Source organism: Hibiscus syriacus, unplaced genomic scaffold, assembly GCF_006381635.1.
Source record: "Hibiscus syriacus cultivar Baekdansim isolate YM2019G1 unplaced genomic scaffold, ASM638163v2 tig00110198_pilon, whole genome shotgun sequence".
Lineage (NCBI taxonomy): Eukaryota > Viridiplantae > Streptophyta > Magnoliopsida > Malvales > Malvaceae > Hibiscus > Hibiscus syriacus.
Window position 1 is genome coordinate 977,084 of NW_024062623.1, and position 21,652 is coordinate 998,735.

The 21,652-nt window shown below is 33.7% G+C and overlaps 4 protein-coding genes across 7 annotated transcripts; all 4 read right to left on the reverse strand.

Annotated features, from left to right (window-relative positions):
• Positions 1 to 182: 182 nt before the first annotated feature.
• LOC120218555 (F-box protein SKP2A-like) lies at positions 183 to 2,323 on the reverse strand. The gene is made up of 5 exons (XM_039215479.1): positions 2,216 to 2,323; positions 1,695 to 1,982; positions 918 to 1,266; positions 698 to 839; positions 183 to 614 (listed from the first exon to the last, which is right to left on the reverse strand). The coding sequence occupies exons 2-5, from the start codon at positions 1,952 to 1,954 to the stop codon at positions 247 to 249; spliced, it is 1,119 nt and encodes a 372-aa protein (XP_039071410.1). The 5' UTR covers positions 1,955 to 1,982; positions 2,216 to 2,323; the 3' UTR covers positions 183 to 246.
• A 1,272-nt stretch (positions 2,324 to 3,595) lies between these two features.
• Positions 3,596 to 7,501, reverse strand: LOC120218556 (ACT domain-containing protein ACR3-like). 3 transcript variants are annotated; one of them, XM_039215481.1, is made up of 9 exons: positions 7,275 to 7,501; positions 6,219 to 6,303; positions 6,142 to 6,165; positions 5,607 to 5,718; positions 5,426 to 5,474; positions 5,253 to 5,316; positions 4,672 to 5,051; positions 4,477 to 4,581; positions 3,596 to 4,100 (listed from the first exon to the last, which is right to left on the reverse strand). In XM_039215481.1, exons 4-9 carry the CDS (start codon positions 5,675 to 5,677, stop codon positions 3,795 to 3,797), a joined length of 975 nt encoding a protein of 324 aa, XP_039071412.1. In that variant the 5' UTR covers positions 5,678 to 5,718; positions 6,142 to 6,165; positions 6,219 to 6,303; positions 7,275 to 7,501; the 3' UTR covers positions 3,596 to 3,794. The 3 variants fall into 3 exon arrangements, with proteins under 3 accessions (XP_039071412.1, XP_039071413.1, XP_039071414.1); XM_039215482.1 differs by lacking the exons at positions 6,219 to 6,303; positions 7,275 to 7,501 and having other exon boundaries at positions 6,060 to 6,149; XM_039215483.1 differs by lacking the exons at positions 6,219 to 6,303; positions 7,275 to 7,501 and having other exon boundaries at positions 6,109 to 6,146.
• A 4,231-nt stretch (positions 7,502 to 11,732) lies between these two features.
• LOC120218557 (putative pentatricopeptide repeat-containing protein At1g77010, mitochondrial) lies at positions 11,733 to 13,774 on the reverse strand. Its single transcript, XM_039215484.1, has one exon. The coding sequence runs from the start codon at positions 13,767 to 13,769 to the stop codon at positions 11,733 to 11,735; it is 2,037 nt and encodes a 678-aa protein (XP_039071415.1). The 5' UTR covers positions 13,770 to 13,774.
• A 655-nt stretch (positions 13,775 to 14,429) lies between these two features.
• Positions 14,430 to 15,740, reverse strand: LOC120218558. Of its 2 annotated transcripts, XR_005525243.1 has the most exons (3): positions 14,805 to 15,740; positions 14,588 to 14,708; positions 14,430 to 14,497 (listed from the first exon to the last, which is right to left on the reverse strand). XR_005525243.1 is itself a non-coding variant. In XM_039215485.1 (2 exons), the coding sequence occupies exons 1-2, from the start codon at positions 15,683 to 15,685 to the stop codon at positions 14,648 to 14,650; spliced, it is 942 nt and encodes a 313-aa protein (XP_039071416.1). In that variant the 5' UTR covers positions 15,686 to 15,740; the 3' UTR covers positions 14,504 to 14,647. The 2 variants fall into 2 exon arrangements, 1 of the variants encoding a protein (XP_039071416.1); XM_039215485.1 differs by lacking the exon at positions 14,430 to 14,497 and having other exon boundaries at positions 14,504 to 14,708.
• Positions 15,741 to 21,652: the final 5,912 nt, after the last annotated feature.

Here is a 21,652-nt window from a genome sequence, read left to right on the forward strand (position 1 = left end):
ATTATGGTTTTTTTTATATAGGCTTTTCTAAGCAGAACCTTCTTTGTCATCTCATTTTTGATGGATTAATACTTTCATATATCCAATACAATGGTAATTATTGAAAGTTTAAAATCTATATTCTCATAAATTTATATTATAAATAATAAAAATATTTACAATGATAATGATTATTACCATGAGTTCGAAAGTCTCTCCATTCATACATACATACACATATAGAGAAATGAACATTCTACATCCCTGTCAATGAGCAGTATGGAAAATACTGTTGAACGACCTATGAGCTTGAACCGCGCAAGCACAATGAACAGACGTTAAGTTAAGGCAGCCACTCATAACAAGGGAATGCCTTCCAGAGCAGGTATGAAGTGCAGGGAATGTATCGCATAATGCCTGGACAGCCGATGGAGTCAGGGCAGTACACTGGCTTATATTCAGACTTTTCAGGCCACCATCATCGTATCTACCTTTCATCGACTCCCACATTGAACCCTTGTTCATTCTGCTTTGAGCCAGCGAGTACATAGCCCTGTCAGTGATGTTACGACAATAGTACAGTCCGAGCGACCTTAAATGGACACATTCGTTTGCTAAAGCAATCACGCTATCATCTGCAGTAATAAGTTCTGTCAATCTTGATCTGCCATGGTTACCTCTTACATGGTAAAATAAGCACTAAATGCAAGGAATATACCTGTTATGCGAACGCAACCGCACAAGTCCAGGCACCGAAGATCAGGGCATCCGTATGCTAAACTCATGACTCCGATATCACCAACATTGTCACACCATCCCAGATTTAAAGACTGCAACATATTACAGTTTCGTCCAACAGCCTGTGCATATATTCAATTCAAGCAGTTTGTTATCTTTTTCATCAGCAAGTAAACAAAAACCCGGCATAATACCGTTACCTGCAACGCATGGTCGCTTGCAGCTTTAACACATCCGCAGAGGTTTAATACTTTTAGTTTTCGACAAAAGTTGGTCAAATACGCAAGAGCTTCGCCATTAAACGATGTGCAGCCACTGATGTTAAGCCTTTTAAGGTTGGGACAACCGTGAGCCAATGCATACAACGAGCGATCACTAAGCTTGAAACTCTTGCTGAGGTCCAGATCCTGCAGATCTTGACAGGACTTCGAAATAGTCTCAACGGCATCATCCTCGAGCTGTGGATACTCTTGGCGCAATATCAGGGTTTGCAACTTGGTGAATTTCGGCGCAAGAGACAGAACCAAGTTGTTCATGTTCTTTCTGCACCTATAGTAAGATGTAGACAACGCAGTTATCAGCAAGTGGGATATAGAGGAAATAAAGACACAAAAGGGTAGGTCCTACGTCTATCTTAATCAATGATGAGGTCCAGAAATGTGACATTAACGGTTGAAAAAGGTCCAAAAACCTATCAACCTCCACAACACACAGACAAATCTAAATGCAGCTAAGCATACATACTGCAACCAGAGCTTCATCGAGTTCAGATTAATGTACATGAACCGTATGCAGAATCGATATTATGCACACAGCACACAGATGCGACCGTCGAGGATATAGCACCAAGAAGAAGGTGCAGACAGCCTCATATTAGTCCTAATCTTGCAACTACTCGAGAGACTATACTAATAGCTAAAGCACAACACAGCAGCAAAACATAAGCATCAAACAATTGTTGACAAGAAACGCTATACCATGAGAGACAGAGTCGTGTGAGGCCGAAGCAAATGGCATCCCTCCACCCGCTACAAACACCGGAAGCGACGATAACCGTCCGGTCATCGACGAGCAAAACGATTCTTAACAGCAGCTCTAAGGGGATGTCTTTCCACTCGGTGATATCGACACCGTTCATCTTAACTCCCTTAACCCCATCATTTCCAGCTGCAACCATCATCATCTTCTCAAAGCATAAGTTCAAGTCTTCATTTCCCACTTTAACTTCAGCACTCATATTTCAGTCCCTCTTTTGTTTCCTTAATCTTTTAGCCATGAAAAGAATTGCAGAAACTGATCCGTTAAAAAGGAAAACTAAAGCAATCCAATTTATTTGATTGTATCATTGTAAACTAAACATTTCTAGCAAAACAAGAAATCACAACTTCATAGCATAAAGGAGATTGGAATATGAAACAGCTGCAAAATCAGCAGCTCGATTTTATAACAAAAACATGGAACAAAATAAAAGAAAGGGATTGTGGATATGATCATATACCTTATTTTTCTGGGCTTTCTTTGTTTTTTCCCGTATTGTCTACAAATTCGTTTGGCCTTTTGCTTCTGTTCTCTTTCAGAGAACAGAGAAAGAAGCAAAGGGAAAAGAGCTTATAAAAAGACACAAGTGAGAATGAAGAAAAGAAAAGCGAGGGAGAAACGTACAAGGAGAGAGTTTGCGACGTTAAATATGCCACGTGTCCAATATCTAACGGTTTAATTTTAATCATTAATTTTTTTTTACTTGATTCGATACTAAAAAAATTTGATTTGATTTATAATTTATAATTTTATAGATTTGATTTAACTAAAAAAATATTTGAGTAGAGTTATTAAATATAATTTGAATAAATATTTTTTTAATAATTATTAGATTAGTTTTTAAATTTGGGTCGAGTCTCTTAATTTTATATGATATATTTATAATATATATTGTTATAGAGAACTGTTTAAATTAGAATTAAATAATATCATAACATTATAATAATTTACAATTAAATTTAAAGAGAAAAACGAATAATTCAAAAAAAAATTAAATAAAGTTTGAGTTATAAAATAAGACTTAAATAACTCAAAAAAAAATTATTCGATCGAATTCTCACTCCCAGGTAACAGTAGGACAACAAATCATGTTTATTTTAAATTTTATACATCTTGATTTATATTTATTAATAATTTTAATTTTATATTTATGTTCATTTGTTTAAAATTATATATATCTATATTGGTTTGTTTAATGCGTATAGATGTAAATATTTATATGTTTATTAAATTATTCAACAAAATCTCAAATTAAGGTATGGGTGATGTTGATTTTATTTTTTAATATTTTTATATTAAATTTTATTAAATTTTTTTAAAAAAAGGGGATGTGAATTGAGCTCCAATCTACCATGAATTAAGGAAAGCCACGATTAATACAGCTAATAAGATAGTTATCATAGATTTATTATAGGGTAAACTACATCTAAGGTCACTTAAATATGGGTTTCATAATAAATTTGTCACTTTTCTTTTAAAAATTATAAATATGTCATTTCATTAAAATATTATTACAAATGAACCATTATATGTTTAAATTAAAACAAACATCTAATATATCAACATTTTAAGAAGAATAAATGATTTTGAGCTTTATACAAAAGGTTAAATTTATTGAATTATTTTAAATTAAAACTAAATTAATAAATTATATATGTTTTGAGGACTAAAATTGTTATTATACTATGATATATCACTATTCCGTGACATGCTAGTAACAATATTTTAATTTAGTGACTTGTATGTAACTTTTATTTTTTTTAAAAGAGGTGATTTGTTTATTACAAAACATATACTTAAGTGACTTGAAGTATAATTATTCAAGTTGAACTCAATAATATTCGAATTGATGATTTTTTATGCCGAAACCGAATAAGTTACAAGCACAAGTATCTTGTAAATGAAGATTAAGAGGAAGAATCAAAGTCCAAGCTTCACAATTCACAAGTTTTTCCCATGGTTGAAGTGCATTATTCTATACAGTTCATGATCTCTGTGATGTTGATCTTTTACCCTTACCAACCCATGAATTTTTCCAGTTAGTTCCCAAAGAAGAAGCTTGTTTTATACCATCCACTGCTCTCGGCCTCGGCTGCTTTCCTACTTGCCGGATCCTTCTTCACGTTAAGCATCATCATGTGTCCGATTTCTTTACTAAGTGCTTCGATCGTCTTCGCATCCACTGGATTACAGTAAGCATCTCTCACGTAGAAGACGCTCACTGATTTCTCCCCGACCGTTGAGACCTCTGCTCTTCGAACGGACAATCCGTTCTCTCCGAGAATCCTTGTTACTTCGGACAACAAACCGACTCTGTCCTTTGCGTAAAGCTCCAGGCTTAAACCCTGCATTCGCTAAATGCATCTTGAAACGACAGGAAACTAAATATTTCTCCTAAACCATAAATCTTAAACATGTCATGAGTCATGTCACTAGTTTTTCTGTGTTCACGAGAGAGATTCGAAGCGGACTGTCAACGAAAATTGCAGTAAATATACACTGAAAAACAATATGCTCTATTGAAGAAATGGCTTAGCTTTGGTTTCCAAGTACTCATATTCTTCTGAATGGAATTTCAGAGTTTGGAAACATTCTTAGAGTTTCACATGAGAGGAACATCTACAGCATTTTAACCGTTCGAATATGGAATTCAGAGAATTTAACGACAAAAATGGCTTAAAATGAACAGAACATTTCAGTTAGATACATACAACTACTCACCTCGCTTACTCTTCTATGAATTGCGGCTTCAAGACATTTAACGGCCCTTTCTTTCTCTCCTTCAGTATCGAGTATGCAGCCGTCCATGTGGCGAATAAAATATTCCTACGATTCAGAAGACATTAAGATCATTTATGTACATATAACCGTATCCGATACCATTTTAGGAAAGGCTATGACAGATGATGGGTTTACCCGTGAAGCATGGGAACCATTGGATGATATGTTAGCATGAAAAACTACATATTGCATGTCCGTGAGTGTGCAGACAATGTCAAACATGAGCTTAGCTCGATCTTTGCACCGGACACTAACAACTGAGTACCCTTTCTCCTCACAAGGCTCGATTGTGATCTTTGGCTTGAAGGATGGAGGATAGTCCAACTCCGTTGTCACTTCACCACCTTCATAATCCCTATCTGCAAACAGCATTTGATGAAGCCGGCGGTCGATATGTGTGAATCCCATGGAGAAGCTGGTACGAGCAATATTGTCATTGTCCTCACAACCACGTAGGATGTGCTTAAGCTGCTCCTCCATAATAGACAGTCTGTTCGGATCATCCACAGCCCCGCCTGTGGTATCATCATCCACAGCCACGTAGGAAATGAGTCAATACTTGTCGATAAATATGTGAGACGGCGCTTATTGATAACTCGAAAATAAGAATGAAACCACATTCCGCTTTATAATATAGGAAGAAAATTTCTACAGCCTAACATAAAAGAAACAAAAATATTAGTGTGTGTATATATACATATATATCATTATCATACCATCCATGAAATCAAGGTCTGTTAGTATTTGCGCAACTTCCAGCAATAAATTCACGCTGTCAACCTATACGCAAGAAAAGTGATTTAGATTTTAGCACTATAAATGTTTGATTCCACACATGTTCGTTCGAAATCTAGTGAGACATTAAATTTGTTTTGAATTGAAAATTTACTTTTACGACGGTACAGTTGCTGCAACTCTTGTTATCAACGGACACCCTGCTGGAAATGGTATGAGAGAGAGTTACAACTATGCAAAGATGTTCACTGCTAAATGTGTTTGAAAATCTTCTCAAATGGTCTGTGTCTGTCCTTTGGTATGAAAAAGAAAATTCAAGTGGATAAAGAGACAACCTTGGAGGATTGATTCTGATACTCAGGTTCTCATACTCGGGATCAAAGTACGGCCAACAAACTTTTGCCATTTAAACCGCAGCTTCACAATAATCTGAATGTGTTTCTCGATCTGTACCACAGCAGGCATAAGCTTAATTACCAGATGGCATGCATCATGTCGATACAAGACCGATCTTGACTTATGCATGTTGATACAAGATATTCGTCCAACCGCTATAAACATATGAAATATATCCATAATTAACCCTCTAAAGCTAAAAGTAATCCCTTCACAGAATGCACTCTAGTATTGCAAGCCATCCGAAAATGGAGGAGGAGGAGAACATCATGCATGAATTAGCTGATCTTTTATAAGAAGCCCGGTAATGCAATCATCAAGACAAAAGTTATCCGTGGAAGCATCAAATTAAAGTAAAGTTAGTAGCAATCCAAATGTTTCCGAACATTTACCTAATATGAACAAACAAATTGAAAAGGTCAAGCTTCACAAGTTCTATACCAAACGGAATGTAATCGAGGAGCTGTAAATTATAATGGCGGAGAGTTTCTTCAATCTGCCTACGACAGGAAGAGAACTACCGTTCCCGAAGAAAACAAGAAAGGTCTTCTTTGATGATTTAGCTTGCAGTTAAGGTTGCCTAATGTGGCAATCCCAGGTTGATGAAAATCAGGTTCACGTTATGGAAACAAATATCTGCAAACAAAGTGGAAGAAAAATCAATAAATATACATAAGCTAATGCGCATTTAGCTACACGGACGATTCAAAATCGTTCTAGTATCATCATATTGACTTATAGCAATGTAAAAGATCACAGAAGATGACTTTATACAATTCATAGAGCAAAGAAGATCACTAAAGAAAACAATGCAGGCTATGCAACTATGTTTAACTTGAGGCCTTTACTTTACTTACTGTAAGGTCATCCTCAAGCTCTTGCTTTGTGATCTTAACTCGATCGATCATAAAACGTGTTTGCGACGGTACATATACCCTACCTTTCAACTTAAAGGATCAATCCCTCCAAGATTCCAAATCAGAAACAAATCATAGAACAGAATGCAATGCATTCCTCTTGAATCCTAGCTTTAATTGTAAGATACCTTTCGACTTTCGTTCCTCCATACGAAAATGCTTAGTTTCTATATAGTTAGTTCCGGTGTCGCACTTTTTTATTACACAAGGAAAAACGAAACCGAACCGGGAACCAAAAGTACTGTATGATTAGAATTAACACTACCAAAGAAAAAGAACAGAACAAAATTGACCAAAATATCTTTGAATTGGCATAAGGATTTGATTCTTAACACGTTTACTCTTCTCTTTCCCTATCATCTGCATCAGAAACAGTGTCTATACAACCTTTAAAAACAACTATCAGAAGCATCACCAGTCACCACCGTCTGATCCTAATTATGTTATCACGACCATCAATTCTTAAGAAAAATATAAGTAACACTAGTAAAGTGGGAAATTTATGTATAAATTTTGTAATAGCTGCAAAATTCGTGGTATAAAACACCAAAGACAAGCTGAATATTCCTTTATCTGAGTTGTATATCAGAAGGAAACCTGCAAAATTCTTAAGAGAAACACGGGAAAAAAACATTTCTCAGCTAGAAAATGAAATCCCATAGAGATGTTAGAGAAAAGACTGTAAATTACCTTTGAAAAAGCCTTCAAGTTATACAACTTTGCTTCTTCTTCTTTCTTCTTCACATTCTATGGTGGAAACAGAAGGGAAAACCCAAAGAGAAAACTTTCTTCTTCTTCGTGTTGGTGAATGAATGAATCTTTTAAAAAGAGAGATTCTATGGTTTTCTACGTTGGAATACCACTTTCATTGAGCCATGCTTTGCTTTCTAATATATTTCATTGCAAACGAGAGGACAAAGATGGTCATGGACAGACAAAGTGAGAGTGGCGTTGGGATTTAAATAACTAAATATAATATAATACATAATGATTAAAATATTTTGTTAATTACTCAGTAATGACGCGGCGACCAAATTCCATTTTTGTTATGTTTTGTGTGAGTTTAAGTTTAAACCCACTCTCGGTATGCGCGTGACGCTTCACCGTCGACTATTAAAAGATCTTTTCTATTAAAGATTTTCCAGGTAAAATTTATTGTTTCTTTTATTTTCTAATCATTATATTTTTATTATCATGTAACAATATACGAAATATTCTTAAATTCTATTTTAATTTAAATTCGATATAACTCTCAATCTTTTGACATTAAAGGCTCGTACTCCTGATATTTTTGATGTTCGAACCTAAGATCTCAAAAAATAACAATAATTCATTTATCACCGAAATCACTAAAATTCAGGAAATGAATAGCCTTTCGACTTCATATATTTTTAATATGATAATTGTGTACAGAAAATGGATAAGTAATTAGAGGTGCAGCTTAAAGAAGGGGAAGGATGCAAATGAATCAAACTTTTTTATTATTTTATTAAGTTTCGGATTAAAGAGATAATAAAAGGTTTGAAATTAATTAATTGGGTTTTGGGCACATGGTACAACATTGTTAAGCATAATTATGTTTTCTTATTAATTAGTGACTAATAATCAATTATTAGAGGGGATTTGTAATAGAAAAGTTATTTAGTGACTAACAATCAAATTATTCACTATTCTTGCGATTATTAAAAAATATTAGAGAGAAGCAAAGCAAGTTGCAAAAAGCATATGAGGATAATCAAGGGGATTTGTAGAGACGTTGGTACTCCACCACATGTTGATTTCTACTTTCCAAGGCCATCCCACCATCAATGCCAACCATTTGAGGTCTGAACCACCATCTTTCTTTGCTTTTTGTTGTATAATCTGTCGTTTTTCTCTAAGATTGAATGTATAATTTTATGTTAAGGATGAATTTCTAAAATTTTAAAATGAAGTGAATTTCTATTAAATGTAGACCAAACTGATAGACTGTATAAATATTGAAGACAAAATGTACAATTGTATTAATTTTGTCAACTGTCATGTCAACTATTTTGATCATTTAAATAGTCAAGTGGTATTGACAAAATTAAAAGATCAATGGTCAAAATGAAAAGGATCAATAGTTAAGTGGTCATATGTATAATTTACCTTTTTTTAATCCTCACCTCCTTCCAATGCAACGTTATGAAAATCTATCACAACAAGGAACAGGAATAAAAAACTTAATCGAATTTGCAAACTAATTACTTGAAATTTGACATCTGTATTACTAATTTGTGACCATTATTGCAAATGCATACAATATATGATTGCAGAGGGTCCATGAAAAATGCCAAGCAGACACTTTAGACGGCTCTCACGCCTTGGGTTCTTTTCTATGTAAAAAAATGCTAATGATTTCCCCAGTATGCCCCAGCTTGTGGGAAGCACTGTACTTTGGTCCTAACTTACAGAAACAAACGTACATGTTTTCAACTCTGATTTCAGCCCTTCAACCCTTGTCTCATTATCTCCTTGTAGACTTTCGACAAACTTTCATGAAGATGTTTTCAAGTCTTTTCACCTTGAGCAACACTTGCATTCATTACTATCATGATAGCAGCGTCATATCATGCATAGGGACGGAACTAGGATATCAACTCAAAAGGGACAAAATGTCACTAACAATAAAAAGTGAGAAAGTATTGCGATTGTGAAATAACGGTTTCGGGTGGCACCTTTATCACCATGTAACGGCTACTATTCTAATAGTAGACCGCTATTTAAATCCCTGATTGTAGCTATGACCGAAATGACTTCACATTTTAAAACTTAGGTTCTGCATGGATCTGGGCATGTTTTACGGATGTTCCGACTCCAAAAATAGTCTGAAATATATTATCCATCAGACAATCGATCGAATTCCCAGCTATTGATATTGTCAGGAGTCAGAATATTCTTCATTGTTTAGTATTATGAGGCACAAACTTATCCTTCCAGTGCTGGAAATGATCGGTTTCTCCTTCAAGAAGGGGCAATTCCTGTGGGACAACCCATCAATTAAATGTTATTATTCAAACAGAGAATTTGCATAAACAGGATGAACAATGAAGATGTTTCTAGTTAGAAAACACCTATGATTTCCGCTAATGCAGATATTTTCTGTTTTTCTATCTATTGATCATTATATGATGGTTCATAGTTTCATATATTCCATCATATGTATCATGCAACAGTATATGTTATCCGGACTCATTTTCTCCAAGGCATCAACGGTCATTACCTTCACCATTGATGGCCTCATTTCGGGGTTCAATTGCTCCAGAGTATCATCATCTATCTTCTATCTGGAAAGACCAATGTCACCTAGCTGTGTAATGAAAAACAATCATTTTAATGAGCATTCGGGTTCATAGAAAATCCTTATTCGATTCGCCTAATGGATAGATCTAACCTACCATAGGGACAAAGTCATGTGTGAGCATAGGACCACCACGGCACTCTTCATGTTGAAAACGCAAGCCCTTTGCAGTCCAAATTGTAATAGCACGTCTTTGATGCTAGTCAAGAACATTTTCTGTATTCTCTGTAAGAAAAGTGCTAAAAAGATGAGATGACACATAAAATCAATAGTCGAGTCTTCAAAGACATGTTATAGTTGTCAAATAAATGCCAGTAAAGAAAGTTGAAGGCACCATCAAAGGCATAGTAGAAGGGAGAGACAATCCAAATGCTTACAGAGAGAGAAAACAAAGCGCCAAAAAGATGGGCTCCGCCATTGTTGGAGCGTTTTCAAGCTAAATTAAAGTTGAACAATCACCCTGTATCAAAAGTTCAAACAAAAAACATATGCAAATCCATCAAGTTTTGATTTTGAGTATATCAAGCTGGCCTTCATTTATGTGTTAAAAAACATATGTGAGAACCATAATCATGCACAGGGTCCTTTTACCTGTTAACTGTGAAACTCATGTGATATTCCCTCAATGCGTTGCATTTCGAGGAAATTTCGATAACAGCACTTGAAACAATGGAATTCGAGATGAACCCCATCTTGACAAACAGAGCAGAGATTTGCTTACCCTTATCCAAATTTCTCAAATTAGTACAAGCAGCAATTAATTGGAAAGTGTAAATTCATCTGGAAAATAACCAGCAAATCTCATCTGATCAAACTGTTTCAATGCCAAGTCTTCATGACCCAACTTACAACAACCCCAAAATCAATGAATTCCAAGACACGGTATCCACCTCTTCCCTACTCTAAAATACACTAAAAGCATACTCTTCCAAGCCAAGCTTACCATATATCAATCAACGAATTGCCGATCATGTGCAATCATGTTACAGTGAATTTCCTTCCCCTGACTAGCACAAGACTGAAACGTTGCCAGAATTGAAAACGTGAACTTACTCTATCTAACACCAAAATTCTGCATTCCCTTAAACACTTCCAATCCATAACCCCAAAACCCCCACAACCCAAGATCATCGAGTTCCAAGTAGCAACATCTTTCTCGAGCACCCCATTCAACCAAATGTCCCAAGATATAACATTTTCGTCATTTATCTCCTCAAAAACTTCGGAAGCATCATCAAAAGAGCCAAGTCCATAAAACAATTACTCAGAAAGTTTATGCCACTGAATCCGAATTTGATCAACTGAGCATGGATTGTTTGGGAGAGTTGAATGGACTTCAAGGGTAAACATTGGGTTATGAGGTTGTTGTAATGAGAAACAGTGGGTTAATGAGACCAATAAATTGGTTTTAGGAAAGGGCGCATGCATGGAGCAAATGTTTTCTTTGCTCTCTTCACAAAGTAAGGACTAAGGATACATGATGTTTTATTTACTCTATTTCGAGGGACCAAGGATTCGATCTTTTTAATGTTTCTATTGCATTTCATAAATCAAAGCAACAACAATCAAATCTAAAGCAACCTGTGAGAACACATACCTACAAGCAATTGTCAAATACAATGTCCTAGAGAAGAAAAGAAAAACACATATCTCTCCTCAGAGCTTGATGTGTGAAGCAAGTAAAAGAAGCTGGCCCAATAAAACCCTGGCGCAGACGAAATTGTTAAATGCATCTAGCATGCCGTATCAAACTATGTTTCCAAAGGATAAAATGATCTCTTTCCATTAGCAACTCTTTTGCCAGTTGCCACCATAACAATGCTTGTTTAACTATCAGCCCAACTGAAACCAGGGTTCTTCAAAATCTGCTTTTCTCTCATTATCCTTCTAACAATAGCTAATGTTTCCCATTCACCAGAGGTTGCAAATAAGCTTGATAACTGGACATAAGCACTGGAGTTTCCAGGATCAAGCTCAATAATCCGCTCTGCCACCTTCTTTCCAAGAATTCTGTCTCCATGAGCAACACAGCCTCTCAAAACTGATAGCCACAAGCTTGCATCTGCCTCGAAATGCATTTCTCCTATGAGATTCATTGCTTCCTCAAGGCAACCAGCACGGGCAAAAAGATCAACCATACAAGAGTAGTGCTCTATCCCAGGATCAATATGGTAGTCCCATTTCATCAAGTTAAACCACTTTCGTCCCTCCTCTACCAGTCCACAGTGATCACATGCCGACAGAACCCCTATAAATGTTATTTCAGTTGGCCTTACACCCGCATTTATCATTTCATTGAACAAAACCAGTGCTTGAAACCCACAACCATTAGAAGCATAACCCATCAGCATGGAATTCCAAGAGATTTGATCAGATTTTGTCTCTGTGTCAAATACTTTTCGCCCATATTCAACTAAACCACACTTGCAGTAGAAATCAACAAGGGAGGTAGATATTATTTGATCAGATTCAAGTCCAATGAGAGTTGCTTTAGCAAAAACTTGTTCACCAAGTTCAATACTGGAGATGCTAGCACAGGCACTGATGGCACTAGCCAAAGCAAATTTGTCGATTCTCAGGTCTAATTTATTCATCTTGCATAATAGATCTAATGCCTCAATCGGACAACCGTTTTGATTCAGACCTACAATCATTGAATTCCATGATATCAGGCTTTTATTTGGCATTGTATTGAAAAGTTGCTTTGCATCTTCAATTCTTCCACAGCTGGAATATACAGTGATCACAGAATTAAGCAAGATTGTATCATAGGCTTGAAGCTCACTAAAAAACTTGCAAGCATCATTAGGCATTCCACATTTGGAGTAAGCATCAATCAGAGTGCTGGCTACGATGACATCGGAAATCAGACCAACTTTACTAGCATGACCATGGATTTGTTTGACATGTTCTGAAATGCATAAACTACTGCAGGCCCTCAAAATAACTGCAATAGATGAAAAGTCTCCATGAACCCCCTGTTCCCGCATATTATTAAAGAGAGTTAGTGCTTTGATTTCCTCATAGTTCAAAACATGTCCTGAAAGCAAAGAATTCCACAAAACAACAGATGGATCGATCTTTCTATCAAATATTCTTCTTGCATCAGTCATTCTGCCACAGGTTGCATAACCTGAAATCAACGCGGACAAAGCAAATTCATCTGGTTCCACCATCAAGTTTAGAACACGACTTGCACCATCCAAATCACCACATTTACCATACAAGTTTATCAGAGAACTACACAAAACCGGATCAAGTTCTATTCCCCCAACCACCATATGTGCATGAATCTGCTTCCCGAATTCAATAGCTCCCAAATCAACGCATGCCCCAATAACAGTTGCCAACACAAACGCATCATCACCCAAAGACCCCGATTCTTTAAACAGCTCAACAGCCTTTTTGGCATCCCCATTTCGAGCATAACCATGAATCAACGAATGGCAAGCAAAGGCAGTTTTCCTCGGCATGCTATCAAACAAAGCCCCGGCAACTTCCATCTCCCCCGCTTTAACAAACCCGGAAATAATAAAGTTCCAGGAGTAATCATTCTTATGTGGCATCAACTTGAACAAATCCAACGTCTTCTCTTTATTTCCTGATTTCATGTACCTTTCTATTACTGTATTCCAAGAAAAACAATTTCTTTGCGGCATTTCATCGAACAATTTCCAAGTCTCGGCCATACTTCCGCACCGCGCATACATTTGGAGGAGGCGATTTCCCACTGTAAGAGTGGAACTAAGGATACCCTTTTTGAGGAAAAAGAGGTGGAGCTGTTTTCCTAGGAGAATGGAGTTTCGAGTTGTACAGGATTGAAGTAAACGACGATAATATTGGTGATCAAGCTCCATGGTCATGCGAAATAGCGATTTGGTCTGCGGTAGTTGATTTTATCACTTTGCTTTCTGAAACTGTAAACTATATATATATTATCTTCTATGTCCTATCCATATTCAAGAATTGTGATTGTCTCTTAACAATAAAAAATATAAATGGCGACAAGAATGAAACGATTCACTAACCAGTAACCACTTTGAACCGGCAGATTTTGAACTGATGGGTCAGCTGGAAACATGTAATTAGAGTCGAAAATATATTAAAAAATATAATAATTTGAAATTTTTAGTACATCCAGCATTGTAAAAAGGTAGATTACATTTATATCATCAAATGTGATTTAATTTTTAAATTTTTTATATATCTAAAAAATGGAACATAAATCCATCAAGTGACTATTTGGTAAAAACTTATTTTCTATAGAAATCTTAAATTTAAATAGTTAAATCTGTATCTATATGCATTATCAATATATTAAAAAAATATTAATAATTATTATATTGTAATCACCGTTCACCTCATATATTTATCTAATTTATATTTTATATTCGAATATGTGTAAGACACGAATGTTATCCGAATACGGGTTAGGCACGGATATGGCAAGAAAAATCCTTTGCTTGGCAATGGCTTTACAATCATTTTGTTGCACTCATTCAAGGCAGAAAAGGCAGAGCATCTTGGGAAGCAAAATCATGATTCATCTTCAATTTAAAGCCCAAAAAAAAAAAAACACTTTAATGAGAATCTCTGAATATTATACAAACAGCTGCATTCCTCTGCTGTGACTGACAATCCCCTGAATGTACTTCAACCTAAACATTTAACATTATTGAATAGATAATTACACGTTGAAACGTCATGTTTAAAGATGGGCTGAACTCTCAAGGTTTCCCTTTTACAGCGGTGTTTTGGTTTTCCTGCAGAAGATGAAAGCCAAGCAACCTTTCCTTCTATGCCTGCATTTACCCCAAAACAACATCCTATTTCAACTTCTATAATTGAATCTCTTACATAAGCTTAATTGGTACATAAAAAAGGGTCTTTTTTCATACCTGTGGTTGGTAGTACTGCTGATGCTCCGGCCGTTGTTGCTTCTGCCACTGCCGCCGCTGCTACTGCTGCTGCTACGGCTACTCTTGGTGCCTCCGCTGTTTATAGTCGATCCACCGCTGTTGCTCTCGCTCGATCCCGATCTCTTCTTCCACCAATCTTTTTCTGTTGTCTTAGCAGATGCATCTGCTACAGTTGGCTTTGGAGAAACTTTGGACTTATTACTTGTGTTACAATCATTCTTGTTGTTGTTGATGATGTTCTTCTTTTTCTTAGACCCCAAGGAAACTGGAAACACCATTTTCAAAAGAAACCCTCCATTATCCAAGCTCCCACTCCTATTAATCTGCTGCTTCCGACTGTTCTGCCTCTCGCTCTTGTAACTCGAACTTCTTCCTCCGGCGAAACTCTCCTCTTTCGGTTCATCGACTACCGGCTGCTGCTGATGTTCAACGAGATCTTTCAACGTGAGTTCATAACAAGACTCGGGCATTTTACTAACCATTTCCATGAGTTCCCGTTGGCCTCTAGCGATGGCCTGAGCTCTCGACGACGGCGAAAGGCATCGGTAATCGGTTCTGTTTTCATGCTGAGGACTAGTTTTCCATAACGGAGGACTGGAAATCCCAGATTCATCGTTCCAGCTACTGTAATTTGCATGGTTTTGAGCTGTTTTTGTGGGTTTGGAATCGTTGTTCAAGGAATGGCCATCATAACCGCCATAACTATTACTGAATCTTAAGTGATCCGACAAAGTGACAAAAGAATCGGGGTGTTCTTTGCTGGGATCGAACATGTTTTGTTGGGAAGAAAACGGGGTGAGAGGCGAAGGAAGAGGCAATGGAGTTATCGCAGATTGCTTAAAAGGTGGGTGCGGAGCCATTCTCTTCACCGACCCCTTTGTTCATTTGTCTCCACAAAAACTTGGTTTAAATGGCGACAAGTGCCCTCAAATTTTAACATTTTACAAGTTGGTGTCTTGATTTCTTTTTAGAAATTCGATTTTTTTTCTATTTTATTTTAGGGGGCATTAAAGTCAAAAAATTTTAGAGGGCCATCCCTGTATGAAATTATAGGATAAACTTTGAATTTTATTATCTCTTTTATTTCATTCACTATATTTCATTTTTTTTAATTTATTCACTAAACTTTCGAATTATTCTTGTTTTGGTCACTCTAAATTATTTTTTTTATTATTTTGGTATGATATTATTTTTATTATTATTATTATTTAATATAAAAATAATATAAATATAAAATAAAACATATGGTGGTTGTCCATTGTTCGTCGTGTTGAACACCACCATCAATGGTCGTAGATGGTGGTCGTTTGATCCTAAATTTTATCGGTCACTTCGTCTCGATCACCTGAGTATGTTTTCAACCTCCATTTTGTTGGAACATACTCCAAATTTGATCAAAAGTGAGAAAACCAAAACACTGGTCGTCGTCGACCGCCTTAGATGGTGGTCGTTCGATCCTATATTTCATGATCGCTTTGCCTCGACCCCCTAAGTCTGAATTTGACCTTCATTTTGTCAGAACATGCTTCGAAGTCCATGAATATGAGATTGAAAGTGAGGAACCGAAATGTTTTAGTAGATAATCATTGGTTTTGGGGACATTTTTCGATCAAACAACCACTTTCAGACTCCACGTGTCAAAGCAAGTCTCCTGGTACAATTTAAGATCAACAGTTACCGGTTTCAAAAGCCGATTGTGATCAACGATGACGAGAATGGGCGATGGTGATGTTGTAAATGTTGGAGGAGTGAAAAATATTATTTTATTTTAAATTATTTTTATATTTTAATAATAATAAAAATGTTACGTCATAGAATAACAATAATAATAATAAAATAATATATGGTGACCAAAACATGAGAAATGTGAAAGTCTACTGAAAAAATTAGAACAATTAAAAGTACAATGAGTAAAATATGGAGAGAAAGTAAAGTTTAGTGAGTAATGTTGTAGTTTACCCGAAATTATATTACTATTTTTTCTTGATATACGTGTGTGTAGATATGTATGTGATTTGATGAGATTATGGCTTATGTCTTGTTTTATTTATGTGGATTTAAAAACAACCCCTTGCCCCCCTCGTGTTCATGCTCTGACTTTTTAGTTCTCAGTCTGATGTTGCCAACGTATTTAACAAGTTATGTTCATTCAAATATTTTAAAATTTCAACTTAATATCTAATTTTGTAAGTTTATATCATCACTATTAATGAGTGTAGAGATTGACCAAAGGGTATTTAGGGTGAGTATATCTTCAAAAGTTTTAAATTTTTATATATTTTAAATTTTTTATTGATAATTAAATTTATAATTTTAAATTTTATAAATTTATATCTCTAGAGTTTTAATATAATTTCTTAAAAATTCATATCGTTAATTTAAAATCATAGATGATACATCCATCTCTGAATTATTGATACACTGATACTCAAAACTATTAGCTAAAATTGTGTCCTATTGGTCGGGTGCGTAATGTAGCAACACACAATATACAGTGGCGAATGTAAGATTTGTTAGGTTAAATGTGTGTCTATCTTGACATTCGTATTTATTTATGCTAATCGTTTATTTTATTAATAGTGCTCACCTTAAAATTTTATTTGTGTATAACCTATATGAAAATTTTTTGTTATTAATATATATATGTTTATCCTTAAAAAAATTCTAGGTCTAACACTAATACCACATGTAAATTGTTAAGCAATTTAAGTTTAAATTTCAAGACAAATAGACAATATAATTAGAAAAGAATCGTAATTCTTAAATACATACGGTATATATATATATATAAGACATATTATTATTATTATTATTATTATTATTATTATTATTATTATTATATTACCTAAGAAAAAGAATAAGAACGTTATGGATTTATGTCCTTTCCCGTTATGATATTTGAATTAATATTCTAAGGGATTGCAAAGGTGCTAAGAACAGGGGATATGGTTTAAGATGTTTCAAATTTTGAATCTCCATACCCAACTTTATTATCAAATAAAAAAGATAAAAAGGATTTTATTTCCGTTTGAAGTCTGATGTTATACCATATGACATGTCCAAGAATTATTCCTTTCCTCTAAATTCTTTTGGCGTAAAGTACATAAATGGTACTTCAAGGACGTTAGTTTGTTGAGTCTCTTGACTATTAAAAGTTACAAATTAGTCTTTTGACTATAAGATGTTACTTTGTTGAGTCTTCCAACTTTTAAAAGTTATAAAATGGTCACCCGACTGTTTCAAACTCGTTCTTTTTCTTTAAAAAAATTGAAGGTCGTCTGAGCTGAACGTTACCCTGTTGACTGAGATATGATAAAATATGATCTCAGATTCTCAAACGACTATACAATACAAACAGTTCTTCGATCATATTTTTATCATATTATAGTCATCATGTTAAAATTCAACTCAAACAACAGTCAATTTTTAACCAAAAAGGACGAGGTTGGAACATATGAATAGTCGGATGACCATCTTGTAACTAGTCAATGGACTCAACAAAGCAATAGTGTATAGTTTGGGGACCATTTTATAACTTTTAATAATCGATGGACCCAACAAAACAATGTCCTATAATCGAGGGACCATTTATATACTTTACCTATTCTTTTATAACTAAAAAAAACGAAAAATAACTTTTTAGCTCTTTAAATTTATTAGTTTAATTATTTTAATTCTTAAACTTTTATTATTTCTCTTTTAACCCTTGAACTTCTATTTTTTTTATTAAATTGACCTAAATGTAATAGAATGACAACAAACAATTAAAACTATCATAAACTATTTTATAATTATTGAAATGTTTATGTGAGCTATCACAAAAGAGGTGAAAATTGTAAAAAGAAAAAAGAAGGTTAAATAATATTTTGGCCTTGAAGTTGCACCTCATCATTAGGAATGGATCGAGGGCTTGAAAATTTCATATTAGTATATATTTTATATATTTTTTTTATATTTTTAATTGATAATATATTTTCGTCTCATAAAATTTTAGAAATTCATCATCTTAGTATAAGATCATACGTCCGTCTATGTTCATAATCTATTTCACACTTGTATTTTCTCAATTTATTCTCTAAACTTTTCAAATGTGATAGCACATTATCTCATCATATTTTGTCATTACAAAAAATCACATTACACTCTAAAAATGTATCATACAAAACATAATATATTCAAAAAATTTAAAGAAATTTATAAAAAAAACTTTAAAAGTAAAAAGTATCAATTTGTTTAAAAAATTAAGATTTTTCAAATTTCATTTTGCTGGAATTTTATATTTTCTGAGTTTTTTAAAATATAATAATATATATTATATGTTGCGGGACATATTCTTATTGTCACGTGAATTTTCATAATGAGAAAAATAAATTAATATAACATACGTTACGGTTGAAAAATTTATAGATAAAGTAAAATTAAAAGTTTCTTCAAATATGTTAAATATATTAAACTTGAATCATATTTTTGTATTTTTTGAGATTATCAGATTTAATGTCAGTTATTCTAGTTGAAACTATAAATGACACGAGACATATCGTAAATTATTCGAGCTTGACTCAATTAAAGTTTGATAAATATTCGATTTGAATAGACTCGATTTGAGCTTGAACTCGACTCGAGTTCTTAATGAGCCGAAACGAACTATTTGATACTCGACTCAAAAAGGTTACGAACAACTCTAAAAAAAATAATATATTAAATTTTATTTTTAGAAAAATTAAATTATTTAAATATTAACATTTATGTGTTGATTTTAATATATATATATATATATATATAGTATAAAGTTTTCATATACTTAATGTTCAAGTTCAAGTTTTAGCTTAAATAAACTTAATTTTAAGATTTTTTTATCTAGCTTCAGTTCATGATTTAGAGTTATAGTCGAGCTTGAAACTTGTAGGCTCGCAAGCTTTCGAGATCAATAGAGTTCTATTTTAAATTTTTTGAATTGATCAAACTCAACTCGACTCGTTTACGGTCCTAACCCTGGTAATGCCTTCAATGTACACAAGCCAAAAAAGAAAAGAAAGTAGTGGCTCAGAAAGAAGCTAAAGGCAGGGGCCATGGCGCCTCAATTGTCCAACTTTTTCTTTTGTCTGATATTATCGCTTAATAAAGTAATATTTATGTTTAGCCCCCTCACATTTTTAAAGTTGTTTTTTAATACCATACATTTTTATTTCAGAATTAAATTTAAATTGATAGCCTAAGTAATTCTTACGACTTATAAGAAATTAAAATTAATATAAAATAAAACCATTTCAATATCTAATACAAATGGAAATTTTAGTAAAATTTACTTTTATTTTCTAAACATATACTCCTGAGTTTGAATTTTGTAGCATTAGATACATAAATTATTTTTAATTAAAAAATAATGTCACATTAAGGTATTCAACGGTATATCATGAATATCCACAAAATCTTAGTTACATCAACATCAGAGTCATAGTTGAGTAAGAGAATAGATTACATGTGAGGAAAGTTGAAGCACTCTCACGACACTTATATCTAATTAGGACCTAACTATAAATGATCGTAAAACTAAGACCGAATTTATATCTAATTATATTAAATATAGAAAACCATAATCTAAATTATTCCTAATAAATATCTCCTAATTAAATATCAAATTGAATTGAACTATTAATTAAAGCCATAATCTTAACCAATTGATATCTAATTAGGACCTAACTATAGATGATCGTAAAACTAAGACCGGATTTTAATTCATTTAAGACAAATTAGGACTTAGTCAAAAGAACTAAAACCTTGGAGGCTCAATTACTAACATTTTTTTTTACATTGGACCTAAATGTAAGGACCCTAAAAGCTACAAGACCGCACATATTGTTTTGGGACAGATTGATATTTGAGTTATTATTATTATTATATTTTTGTCTTTGTGATTTTTTAAGATTTTATTATGACTAATTCAGATCGATTCATGTTACACATTGAATTTTAATAGTCGAAACTCCCAAAGAATTAGGTATGCACAAGGTTTCAAACAAATAGAGATGCCTATCCAGCTTAGTTGATAGAGCACAAGGCTCTTAATCTTGTGGTCGTGAGATCGAGTCTCACGGAGGGTATTTCATAATTCGGAGGTTTCACACGGAAACTGCCCTTAACCTGGCGTTGAGGGCAACCTACTATCATATCTCCCCTTACCCCATTACATATCGAAAAAAGAGTTAACTAATTTAAGGTTTCAAACTAATAACCGGACTCATGAATAGATAAATTAAAGTTTTTTTAAACCGTTAGGAGGTAGGAAAATATTAAATAAAATATATAATATTATGATAATTTGATATATGATGGCAGCTTGGAGGGGATATGTGAAGGGAAACAAAGTGGTTGCCCATTCACACTTTAATTTTGGCACATTATTTCTTACTATTTATTTCATATGATATGTCCCATCCTATTAATAAATTTTTTGTTGTTTTCCTATGCTTATATTTTGAATTCCAAATTACTTAATTTTTTTATAATTGATTATATATGAATAATAATGATAACTAAAATCAATTACCATAATCACAATTAGACAAAATATAGTTAACAAAATTCATACATAACAATATTTAAATTATTAAATTAAAATAAAATCTAAATTAAAAATTCACATATAATATTTAGAGATGGATATGAAATTTAGATTCGATGGATTTTAATCTGATCCAATTTTATAGGATTATGTTTTTTCTAAAAAAAATTAGTCTCATTTGGATTTTTTTAGAAAATAATGTGGGGTCGTAAAGGTGAGTATTCGATCGAGTCAATTCAAAAAAATTTGAGTTAATCGATCTGAT